This window comes from Mustela erminea, chromosome 10, assembly GCF_009829155.1.
Source record: "Mustela erminea isolate mMusErm1 chromosome 10, mMusErm1.Pri, whole genome shotgun sequence".
NCBI classification, from domain to species: Eukaryota; Metazoa; Chordata; class Mammalia; order Carnivora; family Mustelidae; genus Mustela; species Mustela erminea.
In genome coordinates this window covers 10,744,323-10,764,850 of record NC_045623.1, presented here as the reverse complement: position 1 = coordinate 10,764,850, position 20,528 = coordinate 10,744,323, and the positions used below count along the sequence as shown (strand labels likewise).

The following is a 20,528-nucleotide window of genomic DNA, read 5'->3' as shown; positions in this document are numbered from 1 at the left end:
CTGGGGTTGCCTGACTGCCTTCCGAGGTGTGTTCTTCCAGCAATTTCCAGAAAAACGAGGTGGTGGTGGGGGTGGCCACAGTGATCGTTCTGTTAGAGGAGGACGAGGGGGAGGGGTGGCTCTGGGGGTCTGGGTGTGTGTGGTTATTTGTGGGGTCATTTCCCAGGCTGTGTGTGAGTTTAAGTGTGCATAATGTACATTGGTTGTGGTGTGGGTGTATATGGATATTTATAGTTCAGTTCTAAGAATGTGTGTGTATATGTGTGTGTGTGGGGGGGGTCTTGTCCCTGGGCTGTATGAACCTATGTAGGTCTCCGGTGAAGGCAAACAGGCTTGGCTTATGTGCATGATTGTGTGTGTGTGTGTGTGTGTGTGCACGCGCATGTGTGTGCGTACACGCGTTTGAGGGTGCAAGTATGCTGGGGTGCAGGGCGGGGTCGATCCCGGGCCATGTGTTAACTATGTCTGAATGTGTGCGTGGTGAGTCCCGGGGTCTGTGTGTGCATGTGTGCACGAGCGTGTGTGACTATGAGCGCGCCGTGGCTGTGGGGAGACAGGGGTGGGGGGCGGGGGCGGGGAGACGCCGGCCGGCCCCGCCCTCCGCTGCAGGTGGGCTGGGCCCGCGGCGGGGCCGGCCGCGCTCGCTGCTCTTGGCTCGCGGCCGCGCCGGGCTCGCAGGGCTGGGCTCGGGCTGCGGGGCGGCGCCGGGACAGGAAGCGGAAAGCGGCAGTGCAGCGGCGGCGGCGGCGGCGGGGCTCTGCCTCTAAGGGAGCCCAGCGCAGGCCGCAGAGCCCGGACGCTGTGAGCCGAGAGCGCGGGCCGCGGAGCCCGCACGGCCGGCGCAGAGGTGAGTCCCGCGGGAGGCCGGGCGCGGGGTGCATACCGCGGGCGCAGAGACGCCCCCGCCGCGGAGTCCCCGCACCCCCTACCCCGCACTGGGACCCCGGGTCCCCGCCCTCCCCGCCTCCGCGCCGCACCCCTACCGTGCCTCCCGGGATCCCACTCCTTTCCCAAGCCTGCGAGGTGCGCCTCTCTTGCCCCGGCCCCTGCCTGCCCCGTGTTCGCTGCTGCGCCCCACTACCCCGGCACTCCCTCCCCGCGCCTTGGACGCCGCCTGCTGCCCTGGCCGCACTTTGGGGTGCGCCCCGGGGTGCGCGTTCCGGCCGGCCGGCGGGGAGTGGCCGACGTTCCCGGGGCACCGGGTGGCCCTACCGGCCCTGCGGCGGGGGGGAGGGGGACGGCGGGCCGCTCTCCGTTCCCCGGGAACCGGGCGCGCACCGCCGCTCCCAGCCCGCCGCGGGGCTCGACTCGGTAACCGCCGGCGCCCGGAGCCGCGGGGTCCTCCCTGGGTCAGAAACCCGCACAGAGCCGGCCTGTGTTCGCACCTCGCTTACAAAATTGAGCCGGCCCCAGAGGCCTGGGGGGCGAGTCCGGTTGCGCCCGGGAGAGCGCAACAGGCAGGTAGGAGTTTACTTTCAAAAAACGCCGGGGTGGAGCGGAAGACATCCGGCAAGTCTCTGCCCGAGGTGTCCCGGTTGGAAGAAATCTCTCTCCGCGCCGGGGCAGCCTTCGCCACGGGCAGGACCTCATTTCCTCCTGCAGTCTTTGAACTGCCCCAAGCAACGCGCCCAGAGAAGTGTGAAGCTTTATAAAAATTTAAACGCGTCGCCGGTGGAGGCAGGCGTGGGGCCGAGCCGTGGCCTGGCGGAGATGAGCTGGTGAGCCTCGAAGCTGAGAAATCTCTTGCTCAGTTTTCACATCTACAGACCAGGTATAATGGCCCAGCCGGGAAGGTGTCGTGAGCCCGTTTAGCTCCTCGTTAAGAGACGTCAGAGCGCTTTATTGTGATGATTGTGTGGCTGGCGCGTGCATTTTGTTAAACCCTTAGACCCGGCTGTGGTTGGAAATGCATGTATTTTTAGACCTTTATGCCAAAAGCTAGCAAGCTGTAAAGAATCTGGCATTTTCCCTGATATGTTTATGAATTTTACAGAGTTGCTGGAAAATATTATAGCTTGTGTCACCAATCAACAATGCTAATTAGCATTCTTCTTCCTGGGGGGTGGGTTGTTTGATTACACAGCTCCTAGGCTTTTTAGTGACATGGCAGAAACTGTCTAAAACCGGGGAGAAGTAATTAGTCATTTTATGTAACCACTAATTAGAGTTTTTAGAGTTGAATTAAATCAGTGTGATATGGCTGGAGCTTTGATTTCTGGGAGGAAACTGTTTTATTCTGCAGTTCAGAGAAACAACACTCTTTACCTACCCATGGGCTTTTAGCATTCCCAAACATTGGTGTCTCTCAGGGTAATTAGTGGAACATATAGTGTGAAGTTTTCACTTTGCAGGGTGACTCGGTTGCAATTTAATTTGTAAGTAGAGTGGGAGAAGAATTTTGGGAATGGCCTATTTGTAAGGACAGCTTACCAAGCAGGACATTTTTGTTGTCTTAGGTGTTTGAACAACAGGACAGGACCATAAAGGCGAGTTTCCCTACAAGCCCCAATTCCATGTCACACCAGCCTGCTGAAGAATAAACAGATGTTGGGTTAAAAACATCTTCTCCCTCCATCCCCTAACATACACAAACACACATGCTCTCTGCCTCAGACCTGGCATTGCGTGCGTGCTTATCACATTGTATTTTAATAGGCAGTGTGTACCTTTTGGCTGGGAACCCCTTAGGAGCTCCAGCTGTTTCTGATTCTTTTCTCCCGGACGCCCCACAATGCTTGGGACGCTGAACCTGTGAGCAGGAGTTGGAATTGCAAAATTCTTTGTGGGTTATGTATGTTTTGGGACGACAGTCCGTGATTGTTGCCTACCCTCTGAGATGTAAATAAACAGTTCTGGTAATTGCTGTATTGCTGTACGTTTTCCATGGTTCAAGCCCTGGATCCTTCGCTTACTGTGACCTTGCTTTCCTTAACTGTAACTTGACCTGAATGCTTGTTGTTCCTTATATGGCGTGTTCTGAGGATTAAGTGAGATATTACATACAAAAGACTTAAACAGCCCACAGCATATAGTAAGCACAGGATGAACTGTAGTCTGTTTTTTATTAGTGCCAGGCACTCTCTCTGTCAAGTGAACTAGCTATGGTTATGGGACTAGCTGTGTGTGGACATGTGATGTGGGCATCGTGCTGTGCCATTTTCCAGAAGGTGGACAAGACAGGTGTAAGTGGAGGGGCGCCTGGGTGGCTCAGTGGGTTAAAGCCTCTGCCTTTGGCTCGGGTTATGGTCCTGGGGTCCTGGGATGGAGCCCTGCATTGGGCTCTCTGCTCGGCGGGAAGCCTGCTTCCCTCTCTCTCTCTGCCTGCCTCTCTGCCTACTTGTGATTTCTCTCTGTCAAATAAATAAAATCTTAAAAAAAAAAAAAAAAAAAAAGACAGGTGTAAGTGGACTTGAGCCTGGACCATGTCTTCGCTAGTGGCTTTGGTCTTGCCTGAAGCCTGATGAAAATGTGTGTGCCTCTCTCCCATCAGGGTCTTTCTGAATCCCATTTATTGGACAGTGATCATTGGACTTGGCACCATGGGATTTACAGAGAAGGTAGTACTCGTAAAATCTATTTGTCGAAGCTTAAAAATCTAGCAAGGGGATAAGGGGGTCACTTGATAATAGATATGCATCACAGAACCCCAGACATTTTAAGCATTCACAGCTCTTCGGAAATCTATACGTAGCTGCTGGGGGTGTTTCAGAGGTAGTTAGGGCCTGGAGCCAAGAGCAGTTATTCTCGAAGGTGAGTTGAAATCATTGGCAAAACAGGTAAAATGAGGTTGACATTTTCTTTGCTTGTGTACAGTGGCCCGGGACCATTCACCTGGAAGAGGTCTATTGTAATTCAAGTATCACTGGATTTGTCACAGATGTCACAAGCCCTCTGATCCCTGTATCAGTCACCTGGATGACGTGTTATGGTTTATAGACCACAAGTTCATCAAAATGTTTTGCAGAGCTTGCCATACTTCTTCCCACCTTCCCTTACAACCCCAAGGTCCTCCAAATAAATGCAATAACACACAGTCTTTTCTGATCTGCCTGATATTCCCTTCCAACCTGGTACTAGCAAAAGGAGTCCCAGGGAACAGAATAGACGTTACTAGATTAGCTACAGTTAATGGTATTCGTTCAGGATAGAGTAGTACTGACCAAACAGTGCATGTTAAGAGTATGCAAGGAATACAGAGGTCTCATGCCATACCCACATAACCTTCCTAACTTCACTTTACTGATAAACAGTAATGCCTAACAGTAGTGCTTTCTGCATACAAGGCCCTATTCTTAATGCCTTTGAATTCTCTCATGTATGCAAGCCGTTAAGTAAAATATAATTCTGTTGTTAGAGTTAGGGAAACAGGCACAGCAAGGGTAAGTAACTTGATCTGAGGTTATACAGCTGATACACACCAGAGCCAGGATTTGAAGGGTGATGGTGTTAACTCCAGAACTTTTGTTCATTGCTTCTCCTCCGTCGAGGAAGAGCTGACCGTGAACAAAATTATTTCAGTTTACGTGTTCCCCTTGGGTGCCCTCTAACCGAAACGGGGTACCTTGAGAAAAATGTCCACCGTAACACACAATAAAAATAACAATTAATGGGGAAAAATAATTAGTGGAGTAAACGCTTTAGCATTCTATGCATGATAAAAAGTAGTAAGCACCACCTACCTAAACGTAAGAGTACCAGAACCTTCTTTCCCTTGGAAATAATCTCCTCTGAGGAAGAAGCAGAGTGGCTCTTGAGATTCAGCGTGCCTCCCTGTACCCCTTGAGAGAGAACTTTCTACCCTCCAAACCAGAGTTCCCTTAATTACTTAATAGCTGTAGGCAGAGCCGTTGATGTTTTTATAATTTCCTTTTCGCCAAGGTTAACTTAATGTTTACCACTGTCATTACTGTAACGTATTATTTCCCTCAGATGATTTTCTGAACACTGTGTTTTTCTTTTAAGTAGTAGTCAGGCACATTATATGTGGGTGAACCTAACTTTAGGGAGAGATTCTCTTGGAGGCCACTGATGGTCATTTTGTTCTGAATAAAGTGTGGCGAAGGGGCTTCTCTGGGACCTTCTGCCGCACAGCAGAAGTGCACTGGTCTCAACTTTGCAGAGATGTGAACTGACCAGCTCCAGCCCCATGCTGGCTTTTGCAACCAGCCCCCCCGCCCCCCCTGCCCAGGCAGTACCTGCAGCTGCTGCTACAGCCAGGGTGCAGGGTGGTGGATGGCAGGAAGGCAGGGGGAGGTGGTGGGGCCAGGCACTATCGGGCAGCAGCGGGACTGACATCATAGCCGACTCCTACCCTAGCATGTCTGGAAGAGAAACGTTGCCGCTGAGGACACTGTCCCATGATCCAAAAGCTGGCGGTTCTGATGTTGCTGCTCCGCTCATCGCCGTGTTGCCCTCCCCTCCTGGAGTGCGGAGAATGGCAGATGGGCAGCCTCCAAGGTTCCGTCCGTGGTGCCTCTGTGGCCTCCACAGCCTGAGGTCAGCCACAGACACCCTCCCTCAGCACACAGTTACTGAGCATCTGGTGCATTCCGGGAACTGCACAGACGTTGCCGATGGTGGTCCAGGGTGCTGTGACGGGCCCCCTGTCACCTGGAGGATCTGGAAAGGCCTCTTGAGAAAAGCAGTGTTGTCATTAAAAGCCCCAGAAGGGGAGTGCAGCTGGCCAGGTGGGCAGGACCCTGCGGACCCAAGGGAAGTTTTCGTGTTGTATTCCAACTGTAGTGGGACCCCACGGAAGGGTTTGAAGCAGAGAGGTGACATCCACATTGTGACGTGGAAGATCACTGTGGCAGCTGCCTAGCTGCACTGTGTGGGTCGTCTCCGGGGGCCCACCGTTCCAGATTCTAGGATCCATATTTCCACCTTTACGTGGTGGTTCTGTTCAGGCCCGTGCTGCCTCCTGTCCATTTATTACCCCGGGGGTGGGGGGTTAGGGGTGGTGGACCTGATTCCTTGTCATTGCTTTATTATCTTCCTGATAACGGGTCCCTCTGACCTTATTTGAGTTCTGCTAATTTCTTGTGCATACAAGCGAACTGTCTCCTAAACATATCATTGCAGTGATAAGCTTCACGATGGGTGTTTTATTAACTACATCCACGCTCTTTCACTGGCCCTTAAAATGAGTCCACTCTGGATATTGTCAGTTTGCCTCCGTTGCTCTTGCTTAATCCTTACTCAGATCTGGGACAGGAGTCGGTAACTATGAGAGGAGCAGCATGACTTAGGGGAAGGAGCTTGAGCTCAGCGTAGACTGTAGACCAGATTCCATGGGGAAACTTGCAGGCTTTGTGACAGGTTAGCCCTCTGTCCAGGGAGCCTGGGGCAGGTGGGTGGCCGCGCTCCAGGAGAGTGAGGGGAGGCTCCTGAGGACAGTGACAGCGGAATGTGAGGGAATCCCGGGAGAGAGTGTCACACCTGGCATGGGGCTGGGTGGACAGGATTGATGTGATGACTGTATCCCCCGGCAGAGGACACTGGAGAGAATAGGCCAGGACTCCAGCAAGCACTGGTGGGGATAATGATGATCCCAAGGGGAGCAAGAGGCAGCCGAGTGGGAGATGTGCACTGGGGATTTACTCTTTCAGTGTTTGTCAAGTACCTAATACGTCCAGAGTATGCTGCGGTAGGGAAACCGTGGCTCCTGTCTCCAAGAAGCTTACACTAGAGTAAATCCATGGATGGAGAAGAAACATGGATGAGTTTTGAGCCTTAAGGGATAACCTGATGGGAGAGAGGGTGGGAATATTGGAGAAGCGGTGGCAGCAGCGCTATCCTGTCAGAGGATGGACGGCCGCAGGAAGCTCTGGGAACACAGGCAGGGCGCCAAATGTGCGCCTTGTCATTGCTGTGTCCTAGCATCGCCTAGCGTGCTCTCCTGTGGCTGCTTGCTAAATACAGAGAGAGATGAATACAGAATGGGATCAGAAGGTCCAGGGAAAGGAGGACGAGGGTGTGACCTTTGGATGTGGCCCACTTAGAGCTGTTTCAGTGGAGTGTTGAGGGAGGAGGATTGGGATGGCAGTTGAGAGGGAGGGAGTGGCAGCATATACAGACCACCCCTTTGAGGAGTACAGGGAGGACTTGGGGAGAACCTGGACATGGGTGCTGGTAGAGTCGGGTAGAGCCTTTCCCCAGAGGGCACTTGGGAGCCCTTGATTGCCTTTGAGGGACGTGCCTGGAGTTGTCTTAATGGATGGCCAGAGATTTTAATGAGGACTTGGAATGATGTCCTCTTGCAGAGGGGGAAGGGGAATGGAGCCTGGGTTACCATGAGCCTTACATAGGGAGCCTGGTTTATTGCTCTCAGGGACCTAGGAAGAGCTCGCGTTAAATGGCCTCATTTTATGGGGGGCGGGGCAACAGTGGCTCAAGTGATGTCTCCATCAGGAAGCATGAATAGCACCAGCCCAGGTCTGTAGGGCCTGGGTCATCTGCCTCTGAAACACCCCAGCAGCATTTAGCCAGAATTAGCTGGAAGTGGGGACAAGAAGGGGGGTGATCCGGAGGGCCTTCAGGGAAAGAGGCTCCTCCTGCTGGGCAGTCCTGGGGATTTGGCTCACCTCTTGGTGTAGGTGTCAGCCAGGTACAAAGCAGATGAACAAGCAGCAGACCCCAGAGCAGAGAGATGAGAACCGAGGGTGCTGGCAGCTCCCTGAAATCGCTGGTGGAAAACGGTGGGAGGCAGAGTTGGGCGCAAAGAGGGTGATTGTGATGGTCTCTTGCTGTCTTCTAAGGAAGTGGAGGTGGTCCAGAAGCAAAACTCACATTCTGAAAAAAATGCCACTATGTTTTCACAGTCAGCCCACAGACTAGGGGCCTCATTTGCATTTTATGGGTGGGAAACTGCCTTGCTTGAGTGCACAGCTGGTTACCAACCCCCGGGGGCTGAGATGCCGTCTGGAGATGGGCTGCCAGTGGCGGGGCGAGCTGGGCACTGGCTCTGCCCTGCTCCTGTCCAGGGCTTTCTCTTGCTGAGAAAGACAAGGAGGGACATGAGCTTTCAGAGCCTAAGGGAAGTCTTATAGCCCTAACTCTCACTTACCCGCTGCCCCTGCCGCCTGTGCTGGGCCCACTTGCAGCTGGAGCCCCCTTGTTTCTCCCGCAGCCCTGGTTCTCATACTCGGCAGTGCGGGTTCTCAGAGCTCAAGTAATGTGACTGAGGTTACGGAACCAATATGTGGGGAAAGCCAGGCATCGGAACCCAGGCCCCGATTCTGTATGTGTTTCCTTTCTCGGATCAACCCTGTGATTTTTTAAAAAAGATTTTTTTATTTACTTTTTTGACAGAGAGAGAGCACAAGTAGGCAGAGTGTCAGGCAAAGGGAGAAGACTCCCCACTGAGCAGGGAGCCAGAGGCGGGACTCGATCCTGGGACTCTGGGATCATGACCTGAGCGGGAGGCAGCTGCTTAACTGACTGAGCCACCCAGGTACCCCTCAACCCTGTGATTTATCCCAGTTTGACAGATGAGGAGTCTGAGGGGGAAGAGGGCAAGTGGCTTCTCCTGGGTTCTATCAGACGGTGAAGAGCTCTGACTAGAACCCACTGCTCGCCTGGGGCTCTTGATGGCAGAGGAGGTGGGAAACCATGAGTCACGAGACTCAGGACAAGGGAGGCTAGCCCCTTGGTCACAGTGCCTGGAAGTGAATGCATCTCACTTTCAGGCAGAATGAACGCTAAGGGCAAAGCCCTCTTAGGTGGTATTTGAGACTGGGAGCTGTGTTGGTGTGTGGCAGTGACCAGGAGGTTGGTTCTGGACCTGCAGGTTACTGGGGGCGGGGTGCTTGGGAGGGGTACTAGCGGGGGTGCCTTGGCCCCTTCCCAGTAGGGGTAAGGCTGTGGCATTTGCAGCTCCTTTGTTCTCCCTTCACACTTAAGTCACTGGCTCTGTTTGCACTTTCAGCTCCCAGGGGAGGGCAGGGGCACTGGAAGGAGGAGCCTTGAGGGGCAGAGACCAGCACTGGGGTGCGGGATGCTGGGAGAGACAAACTTGTGCTTCTCAGGCCTTTAGAAGTAAAGGGTTTTTAGCACTCAGGCCTCAGGAATGTACTTGGAAGTGTTTCCAGTGTATTTTTATTGCAAAGCAATAGCTAATGGAAACGTGGGGCAAAGACCCCAGAGCCTGCAACTAATAAGTCACCTGCTTTCCTTCATTTTCTGATGTTCCCTCTTAATCACTGTGTTTACGTAAGCCTGCTATATGATTTTAACTGTAACAGCAGGCTCAGGGTGTATCCATGATCCTGTAGTCTGGCCTTTAAATTTACCATTATGTTGTAAAACTTCCCATTCTTCCTGATTATTTTAAACAGCTATGTGATATCTGTCTTGGGTGGAGGAACGTGTTTTCCTTACCTATTCCAGCACTTTGGGGCATTTCGCTTATTTCATGCTTTCTTCTGCTGTAAACAATGCGGTAATAGTTTTTCTTTGAAAAAAATCAGTTCTTTAAGATAAATTTTCTGGTGTTTAGATCCCTGGTTTAAAGAGATAGAGAATTTTTTTTTTATATTGTTTTTTGGAAACTCTGAGCAAAAATCCCTTAAAAGCCGCTTTCCTGCGTATTGTTCTTGTAACCAGCAAACTGGCAGCGGGGACTGGGCCCTGTCTAGGCTGTGGGAAGCCACTTCCTCCAGCGTGAACCCGGGTGGCGAGGTTGTGTGAGGCTGTGTCCAGGAAATGGCCGGGGGCCAGGTCTCTCCCACGTGTGTTACGCGGCTGCTGTGCTAGAGGGGTAGCCTGCCTAGTCCCTACCTGTCTCCCTCCTGGACCCCTAGGGAAGCACTTAGCGTTCAGATGCTCCTTCCCTGCTTCCTTGTTCTCCAACAGAGACCCAGAGGGGAGGTGGCTGCTGTCATTTATCTTCAGAATCTTTAGGTTGCCTTTGGAAGTTGATTATCCTTTTTTCCTCCCTGCTTTTCTTAGAATTTGTTCCTGTCGAAGCGCGGCTCCTGGATCTCCAGACCCTTTGCAGCTTTCAGAGTCTAGTTGGTGAAATTCTCTACCTCCGAGGAGAAACACTGCTGCTGCTCCTTTCTCAAGAGCAAGCTCCCCATTGCTATGGATACCGAATCCACATATTCTGGATATTCTTACTATTCCAGTCATTCGAAAAAATCTCACAGACAAGGGTACGTAAGCTCTAGATTGTTCCGCATTTCCTGGAAACTCACAGGTCAGTCCAGCCTTCTAGACTCACTTTCCAAGTGGTGAAGCCGGGTTGCGGGGCTGTTGTTGCTGGAGGGTCGGTCCAGCGGCCCAGGAGAAGGCGGGCTTTAAGAGCATTTAACATGTGTCGGGAGTAACTATACCACCAATTTACATTTTATAGCTGCCATTATGGTTGATGATCTTAATTTCTCACAATTGATTTTAAATTAAAGTTTCTCCCTGCAGTGGAAATGGTTTTCATTTCTAAATACTTCTCACAGACAACAGGTCTCCCGAAGCTTTACCAAGATTATAAATGAAAGTTTAAAAAAAAAAAAGGTGTTGATTTGTTGCTTTTTACCTAAAGTCGCTGACTCATTGCCCTTTAGGCATTTGCAGTGAGGTTTATACACTAGGTGGTGGGATTGGCCTAGTGCCTTATTTCTCTCTTGATGAGTTTTCCCAGTAAACAAGCCTGGGTAATGAAAACCCGCCTTGCAGGGTGATGGGGGCCAGACTCCCTCCCGCGCAGGTCTTCGCTGGTGTTCACAGCGCCTGCAGTATTGCAGACCTGGAGACTGATTGGTGAGCAAAGGAACAAGGGAACGAGTGGATGGAGAGGCTGAGGAAACGGTTGGTGAAGTGGTAGTCCCACCTCGTTCTTAGACTCCTCATCTGTGAAATGGGTCCAGCCGCCTCGCGGGGCTGTTGAGAGAATTCTGTATGTTTGTGCATGTAAAGCATTTAACATGGCCCACAGTGGGAGGTCACTAACCGGTGACTGTATGAATGCTGTTAACAGCCGTGGCATTTCAGCATCACACTCAAAGGTCCCAACTGGCCACTGCCCAAAGGCCCAGCTGCAGTCACACCCCGTGAGGACTGGGAACCGGGTTTCCCTGACCAAGCAGTTCCTCACAAAAGCAGCCAAATGCAGAGTGGGACTTTTTTTTGTAATGCAGCGATAAGATGTGTCGACCTAATAGACTTATTTATTTGTGAGCCTGTCTACATGTACACAGGCAGCCAGAGGTCTGGAAGGATATTCTCTGAGCTGCCCACAGCGGATCACCATAGGAAAGGGGCCGAACACAAGATTGTGGCTGATGGGAATTTTGTTTTTGCTTTATTTTTCTGTACCTGTTCAGTCTTCTACAAGGGTGTGTCTTGCATTTAAAAATCTGAATGAAGTGAAAGAATGAGAAACAACAATTTTCACAGATTGTTTAATAACCTGAGGAATCATGTTTAAGATAAGAATCAAAACTTTGTGCTTTATAATAGTTATGTATTTTTATGAGAAGATGAATGGTAACATTATTGGCCGTGCCTGTCTGGTCTCTGAATGTAGGGATTATTAAAATTATGGGTGGGTTTTGTGTTTTCGTTTTTTTAAGCCTTCATTATTTTCTAAATTTTCACGTGTTGGTCAAAGTCATAAAAATGTGGAAAAGGGTGTGAAAGAGCTCTTCCTGGAGGCTGGGTCAGTCTTTCTGGCAGCATGCTGAATAGAAGCCCACTGAGGGAGGCCTCAGGTGACACGGCAGAGCCCAGATCTCTGGAAAGTCAGAACGCCTCTGGGGAGCAAAGATTCATCACCAGTTTCAACCAGCGAGTAAAACATTAGATTCATCCTAAAACACCAGAAACAGCTGTTTGGAAACATCCAACTGGAGAAAGCCATTCCTTTGTCAGCATACCAAGCTTCTCTTTTCCACATGGCAGTGACAGAAGTAGGAATTTGGAGTGCCACTCGTGCTTGGGGATGAATGGGGGACGACGTTTTACTCGACTCTGAGGAGGAACCATCTCGGGTCTTCTCTGCCTACACATGGGTCCCAACTGTCCTATGTGTGGGCCCCAGGCTGTGCTCCAGTCTTTTCTCAGGCCCCTTGGGGACCCCAGAAATTGGTCCAGCAGTGCTCTTGTGGTGATGTTAAGAGATAATAACTTCCAATTAAAACGGCATGCCAAACTCTTAATGTGTCCCTTGGACCCATGTGGAAAGTACTTGGCAAATGAGAGTACAAGCTGAGCCTTTGAATAAAGTAATCAAGGAGTGCTGCTGAATGCCTGTTCAGAAAAGCTCTGGGTGGAGGGAATGGCCATCAGAGATTCCATGGGTTCTTGAGGAAAAAACAGCACCCACATGCGGTGAATTCCCTGAGGGTCCTGTAAGGCGCAGTAGCTAATTACGGGGCAAAGCTTGTAGTCTGTAGATGGTGTGGGCCCAGGAGTACTGTGTCGGGCATAAAGAATATTAAGCTGTAAGATTACCCCTCACCAGTGTGTAAGCAGGCCCTAGCGCCTGCCAAGGGTATGGTATCCCCCAGGAGGGTCCCCGGGAAGGCTGTTCTGCTCAGGGATTTGTCAGGAATTTGAATGGAAAAGGAAGAAAGGGGAGGGACCTTGCTTTGGGGTAATTGTATTAGGCCTCTCACCCAGAAAGGAATAATGAAGTGCACCAAACTTGATATGCCCAGTGACACCGTGATCATCTGTGGGGGGCTGGCTGGGTTCCAAACAGATGACACCTGACTCTTTTCCAACAAAGAGGCCAGCAGGCTGGTTTTGTGATGTCTGCTCTCTCCAGAGGGTGTCCAGTTAGTCAACTTGCTGGGAAAATGGTGCCGACTTCAGCTGACCTTGTCTTACCTTTTGAGCCTGGAGTAATAGTTCCCTTCGTCACATACTGCAGCGGCCAGTGATGCTAAGGAACACTTGGTGGGCACCTGTGAGGACCCTCAGCTCCTGTCCCCCATCCTCATGGCTATCCTCGAGCCATGGTATTTATGGTATTGCCCCATTTAGCAGGCAATAACATGGGAGGTGCGGAAAAGCAGTGCTGTTTGCCTGACCTTACGAGCCTAGCAGGTACCCTTGGCAGGTTTCCGGCCTGACTCGTTGGCCTTTTGGAAGCCCGGCTCCTCCCCGGGCTGTGCTAGATGGGGAGCATCTAGAGGGGGAATGGGGGTGGGGCAGGAAACTCATGTGACGAATGTGCTGAAATGCACTGTCCAAAAGAGGATGGCCAGGATGGGGAGGGAATTGGCGCTTTTGTTCCCAGGCGGCCTCAGAGTTGGTTTGTGCTGTGCCCAGCCCTCCCACCCGAGTCCGTTGCTGAGCCAGCGGAAGCAGCCAGACAGCCCCACCGCCAGCCAAGCAAGGGTAGGTAGTGGGTGTTGATGGAGAAGGAAAGGGCGGAGTGACTGGTGGGGCTGGCTTTCCCCAAATAGAAAGAGACCAACAACAGAAACAGAGGTAAATCGTCTTTCCCAGGAAATGCTGCCTGTAGTGGGAAGGGAAGAGGAACTGATGGGGGTTCTGGCTGGAACCAGGGGCATTTACAGCTGCCCACAAGGGCCCAGCTCTGGAATCATCTAAGTAGATGGGTTTATGCACATACACACGGCAGGTATGGACACCTGCCCGGGCCTCCAGTGTGCCGCTGCTTGCTCTTCCACCCTCTGGCCTGCACACACTCGAGCACAGATACGCTGTACCCTTACTGGTGGATGTTGCCTGGAGACTGATGCTGAGATACAGCGATTCTCGTAGCTGATGCACCTGCCCAGCAAAGGCACAAGGTGATCCCTACTACTCAGGCACATCTGGAAACCCTCCTTGGTGTGCCTGGGTTCCTAACAGCTGTTTTGTGGTTTGATAGCTGTACCTACTGCCCCCGCCATGCTCTGCCCCGTCTCCTGTTTTCACTCTTAGACTCCATGAACAGATTGTCTTCACCACCACAAAGCCCTCTCCCAGAGTGCACTTGGCCCTTGCTTGGAGTCCCAACGTTGGGAGTATTGAGATGAACACGTGGGCTCCTCATGCAGTGAAGCAGCCGTCCTGCGCTCCGAGCTTGGCACCCTGGACAGCACTGGATGGCAGTGTTTTTGTTGGACTTCTCTATTGAGAACCGGCTCGGACACCTTACTGGAGCAGTAGTTGATGACCAGTGATTTTTGTAAAAGCTGCATGGCCCATCTTGGTCCCTTGGCAGCAGGGACCAGCACAGACTGATGCTGAGTCCTGCTGAATGCTGGCCTGAGCCTTCCCTCCAGCCTCCTCCTCTGAATGCCGCTTTACTAAGGAAGCTACTCTACCTCGACATGACATCGTAGGGCTGTGCATAATGGGCCCGTTATTGAGCCCCTGCTGCATACAGGCACTTCACAGACAGCCGTACTTCTGAGCACTCACTCCCACACCCCTCTCCCCGGGAGCATTGGGGTGGAAGAACCCTGGGGAAAGTTTCCCGGATGCCCTGCATCCTGATCACCTGGGGTGCTGGTGAAAATGTCATTCCTGTTGTCTCTCTTCCAGAATTCCCTAGGGGTGGGGCCAGTGAATGTGCACTCAAATGCCCACTCCAGGTGGTGTCTCTGCACACTCCGGTGTGAGAAGCACTGGTTTCGGGTTTCTGGCTCTGGGGGATGAGAGAACCTTCCTGGAATTATTGAATGATAGGTTCCTATCCGGTTTACCGGATGTTACCAAGGGAATGGTTCAGGCTGGGCCTTCTCCTTTGGATGCTCTTGGGCCCTTTAAGAGCCAGTTGGGGTGGGCCAGGGGTCAGAGTGATGACTGGCCCTGGGGAGGCAGTTTCCAGCCCTGGGTGTGTCCCCGACCTGCTTTCTGCCTTGGCCGGGTTCAGGCTCCAGCGCTTGGCATTCAGTGAAAGAATTTTGGTGTCCAGTGGAATTTGTGCTGTCACAGGATTTGACCCATGGGAGTAGTGCATAGATAGATGGGGTTGGCTAGATAGACCTGACTTGGTGATGGAAATACAAGATAGAAGAGGAGACTCCTGGGAGGCAGGGATTCTAGATTCCGCCCATACAGGTCACCCAGAGGAGTGCCCAGGTGCCTGGGAAGGCTCTCCCAAATTGTTTATTGTTTCTCACACTCGGGCCTTTTGAAGTGATTGTCTTTGGCAACTCAGAGCATTGGGCTCATCGCGTTGTGCTGCCCAAGGTCATAGGGCATTTGTGCCTGCCAGCAGTAGTTCCACAGGCGGATTTCAGAGCTCAGCGGTTCAAGTAGAGGGTGCCCGGACGAGCAGTAGGAATGTTCATGCTACCGGATCTTCAGTCGTTCTTCAGATCAGTGCAGCCATAGTGGGTGTGAATCAACGTGGTGGGAGCAGACCTGGGGTCGCATCCTGCCACTTACTACGACTTTGGCAAGTGAGTTAACCTCTGTGAGCCTCGGTTTTTTCCATCTCTGAAATGGGGACACGTTTACTGGCTTCATACAGTCATTGTTAGGATTAGGATGGGGTGAAATTAGTATCATAGAGCACCTAGGAAAGCGCTCTCTAAATTGGAGGGGGGAGTGGAATGATCGACCTTGATAGATACATCTCTAGGTTAACTGATTTTCTGCTGTCCCCCTAGTTACCTGGTTAAACTGAAACACCCAAGTTGATCAGAACACATGCGTTTCTAGGCCCTGATGTAACAGTAGATCAGGATGGTAAGTTAAGCTCTAGCAATTAGAGATGCTCTCAACTGAGAGTTTCTGGGGCTGAGGACGCCTCCCTGCTCTTTGAAGGAACTAACCAGTGCTTATCCTAGAGAGGTGCTGATAAGGTCAGAGTTTGCCTGCAGGAAGTCTGCATGGGATTTTGTTGGCTAAAGAGCAGGTTATTAGGACACACACTGTGGAGGGGAAGGAGTCGGACCACGTGTTACTAGTTCCTTCCACATCTCCTCTGAGGCCCCTGTACTCATCTCTGCATATATTACCTATGTGGCATTATCATTGTCCCCATTTCACAGAGAGGAAACTGAGGTTTTCAGAAGTTGAATAACTTGTGCAAGGTCACAAAGGAGCATGACTGAGATCTGACTGTTGTTCCCAAAGCCGGTGTGTGCAGTGCTCTGTCCTGCCTGGGGGGACCTTGGGAATGAGAGCAGGTGTTTGAAGGGATGTCAAGGTGGCCTCTAAGACAGGAGGCCTTGATGGACAGGCTCCTGTGGGGGCTTCTGACTGACTGTCACAGCTGGGGACAGGAGTGTCAGTTTCCATAGGTGGTTAGTGGCCAGGTTGTGACTTGAGAGCTTTGCACAGCGATTGATTTCCTTTTATAATTTCAAGATTGACCCGAGGCAGGGTGCTCTCATAGTTACCCTGGACTACCCAGGAAGTTTATCTGGGGTAAAATGAGGCAGCAGCCTGCTTTCCTTGGGAAGCCTGAAAATACACACACATGCACACACGCACCTCTTGGTGTCATTTGTCCTGGCTTTTATTGTTCCTCTGGATGCCTTTGAATTCAGCCAGAACCTATGGGAATGACTTTCAGTTTGAATTCGTAGGATTGAGATGTAAATGCTTCTTTGTACTGGTTTAGGATTTCCTTTCTTCTCAACTTGTCCAAAGGTGTAGGGTGACAGCGTGTCCCAGATTTTTTTGGACAGACCAAAGTGTAAATATTTTGCAGTGTTGTCCCCACAAGAAAGCCTTAGAAAATGAATTTAGGCAAATTAGAACCAAATCAAGTCAGTAATTTTACAGTATAATGTGCCTCAGCTACAGAAATTTTAAAACTCACAATTTTAGGCTTTGAAAAAATCTATTTTCAACTCCACTGTTGAGGGAGGAGTGACAGTCTTTGTTTTGGATCTTAGAATGACAGAAAATACTAAATAGGGAGTAAAAATTAGCTTACTCCTTGCAGGGGGAGGCTTGGGTGGGTGTTGGCTCTGTGTGTGTGCGTGTATGTAGAATTTTCCTAAACTCACAATGAAATGTAAATTCGATGAGAGGTGATTCATACAGTATAAATGTGCTGGCTGATAACCTCCCTTTTTTTTTTTTTTTTTTTTATAGGGAGAGAAATAGAGAGAGACACAAATCACCCCGGAATAAAGATGGCAGAGGGTCAGAAAAGTCTGTCACCATTCAGGCTCCCACCGGAGAGCCCCTGTTGGCCAACGATTCTACTCGGACGGAGGAAGTTCAGGTAAGGATCAAAGGCGGTCTGTGAACACACTGCCCCTTGATCAAGACTCTTTTCAGTAAATGTTTTCCTAAGTCTTGTTGCAGTAGGTTCTCTTGGGTTTTTAATCTTTATTTTTCTAGCATGGTAATGAGTTTATCTATGTCTCGTGGTTTCTTGTTGGTCTAAGGACAGCCTGTCCTGCCATTGGCTACCTGGGGGATTCTTCTGAAGTGTGATTGGTTGGCCTGCTTTGAGTGGTGTTGAAAGAAGCCTGCCAGGCTGATGACAGGGCAGAGAAAGGGAAAGTTGCAGGCCGTCGTCTCCAGGGACGCGTTCCAAAGTGGAACAGAAGGCCAGGGGTGGAAACTCTCTCCAGAAGCCCTGAGTACTATGGGGAACAAGAGGTTAAGAGAGCCCAGACTGACTGCTACAAGGTATACAAAGTCAGTTGGGGGGCTGTACACTGAGCTGCCTGACAGGAAAACTGGATGAATGAAGTGGGCCTTGCATCACAGAGAAGGGGCCAGAACCTATCAGCCAAGCTCGGGGGTGAGCAGCAACCTCTGTGGCATGCTGTTGTTGGGGGCCATGGCATGGAGCGATGCAGTCTGTGGCAAACTAGAGAACATGTCTTCTCTGTGGGAGGAATGGCAGCTCCCCAGCTCTGGACTCTTATTACCACTCAGGAATGCGGGAATTCAGTGCTCCTGGGTCTAGTGGTATTGAAGAAAAGCTGGAAACTAGGATTTTATGTGAAGTCACCCCATTTTTGAAATATTGGCAATGTATTTGTCTTTAAAAAAAGATGCTGTGTGGGTTCTTCTCTCTGGGTCCTAACTGTCTGGCAGCCCACCTGATCTAAATAAACCCTGAGCTATCCCCAGAAATGTGTTGTGCATACCCTCCACAGCTCTGGAAGTATATGCATGGCCAGCCGTGGCCCCCAATAAACCAAAGTATGCTCACACCCGCAGGTATGCACACACATGCATGTAGAAGCAGGTAGATGGACTGAAATTGGAATTGCTCAAAGCACGCGAGGTGCTCTTGAGAACCAAAGCCCAGCTGTGGGATGGATGTAGAGTTTGTCCAGGATGAGTACCTATTGTTAGTCCTTACCATTGTACTACCTGCCACTGTGCTGGGAGGGCCAGAGCGATGGTTGGATGGTTGGATGGTTAGTTCTGATCTGGAGATCGGAACACCTTGAAGCACTCTGGGGGTCAGTTTCCTTCTAGATGGGGATTCAGAGGTACTGAGGGCCCGCTGGGAAGGCATCTCTTCTTTGCAGCTTCCGTACATCTTGTAGCTCACTGGGAAGCTGTATCAGGAAGCTGTTGATGTTTATACCAAGTGGATATGACAGGAAAAGCATGGCAGTGGGCATCTGGAGGCTCTGTTTCTCAGTAGCTCTGTGACCATGGCTATCCTGACCTTTGTGGGCCTCAGGCTCTTTAAAGGAGATCTTGGGTATCAGATTAGAGAATCTTAGATCCTTTCTGTTCTAAGAACCCCAAGCTTAAGAGGACCCTTCAGACATCTACATTTTTAAGGCACAGGTGTACATCCATTCTCAAAATGTCCAGGGGATTTAGTAAGCAGCTCTCTGGTGGACAGAAGGGTGAATAGCTGGTCAACAAAATGACCATGAGATAATAGTAATAATTACTTCCAAATCGATGATCAACTGAATATTAGGCCCAGTACAAAACATGAAATCTGGTATTTGTCCTTCACTCTTTCAGAGTGTTACAAAGTAAATTATTTTATGAACTTACTTTATATTACGAGTTGTCGCTATTTGTGGCAATTTTCTCCCCTATTGATGATTTTTTTTAATTGAAGTAAATTTACACACAGAGATAAGAACAGATCTAAAATGTACAGTTTGAGAAGTTCAAACAGAAGAACAAACCCATGAAACTCACACTGTTTATATGTGTGTGTGTGTGTGTAGATATATATATATATTTCTTTTTTTCTCTACAGAGTTCTTTTATGTTCTTCCCATTCAGTTCCCGTCCCCACCTCCACCTCTCCAAGACAAACCCTGTTTTGATCTCTATCACTGTAGATTAGTTTTGCTTGTTAGAACTTAATGTAATTGGGATCATATTCTTAATATGATTGGTATGAAATTATATTCTTAATTTAATTGGGATCATTGTTTTGAACTTTTCTCAGCCTTATGATTTTGAGACTTATCCATGTTTTGGTGAGTTTTAGCCATTCATCCTTTTTAAATTTTTGCTGAGGAATATTCTCTTGTATGAATTTATTACCCATTCTCCTGATGGATAGATACCTGAGGGGTGCCATTTGGGGTATCATGAATAAAGTTGTTAAGAACATTCTGACACGAGTCTTCTTGCAGACATATGTTTACATTTATTTTGGATAAAAACCTGGAAGTAGAATTGCTGGATCGTACAGTTGAGCATATAAGTTGAATTTGTAGGACGCTGCCAGGCCTGTTTTCAAGAGTGATTGTACCATTTTACCCTTCCCTTAGCCATGTGTGAGAGTCTTGGTGGCTTCTGGCTGTCGTCGTAGAGAGTTCTTTCTTTCACGGTATGCGACACTTGTAACTTTCCAAGTTGAAGAACTCTGTTCGTAGGTCAAGACCTTTGCCACTGCCGCCACTCCTTGCTATAGCCTGTACATTCATAAATCATATTTTTCTGATCATGACTAGATTGAAGGTTGTTGTTTGGTCATGGGATCCCTCCCTATCTTGCTGATTTGGCTGTTAGCTTAAACTTGATTTTTCTAAGTTGGTGCCTTCCACATGAATTTCACCCGGCTTGCCCCTGCATCAGACTGTTTTTTCTAAGTTAAATCATACACACAAATCTCTGAGCCAAAACCTCTTTGGACCCCATGTGGCTTTTCATTGCCTTCTTGCTCTCTTGTTGCTTTGTAGTGGAGTCAGGGTTGCCAGCAAGATGGCAGGATCATTTAGAAATCCTAAGAACCTGGATCTTGTTCAATAAAGGGACTGATCAGTCCTCCTGGAAAATACCTCTGAGTTTAAGAAGAGAGAAAGCAAGAGAGTCAAAGACACATTGCAGTAAGCCTGGGAGTTCTGTGCCCTCGATGTTCACAAGAACATCGTGTGTCACAGGAACGCGTATTTGGGGAGGAATCTTCGTGCTGTCCTGGCCAGCGCTACTTGAATTTGCTCAGCTTGCTCAGTGAGAAACATGGTCAAGGAGTGCTTGACGCTGATAATTATTAAACAAAACAAAAAACACTACCGGTCAGCTGTGATTCGTACGTATAGCTTTTCAGAGCTATTGGAGGGTATTGTAGTGCCCCACTTCCAGAACTTGGATTTTGTCAGCCTTTCTTAACCCAGCCAGGAGCTGAGAGGCAAACGCAGTCTTCTTCCGCCATAGGTGAGCCC

At 50.0% G+C, this 20,528-nt stretch overlaps 1 protein-coding gene across 2 annotated transcripts in view; it reads left to right on the top strand.

Moving 5' to 3' along the window:
- Positions 1-672: 672 nt before the first annotated feature.
- Positions 673-20,528, top strand: part of VANGL1 (VANGL planar cell polarity protein 1) — a 48,463-nt gene continuing 28,607 nt past the window's right edge. Inside the window, exons 1-4 of one of the 2 annotated variants that reach the window (XM_032361734.1) lie at positions 673-847; positions 1,603-1,771; positions 9,949-10,154; positions 17,011-17,143. In XM_032361734.1, the coding sequence (XP_032217625.1) occupies positions 10,084-10,154; positions 17,011-17,143 (204 nt within the window). In that variant the 5' untranslated portion in view covers positions 673-847; positions 1,603-1,771; positions 9,949-10,083. The remainder of the gene's footprint in view (positions 848-1,602; positions 1,772-9,948; positions 10,155-17,010; positions 17,144-20,528) is intronic. The other variant, XM_032361733.1, reaches the window with a different exon arrangement.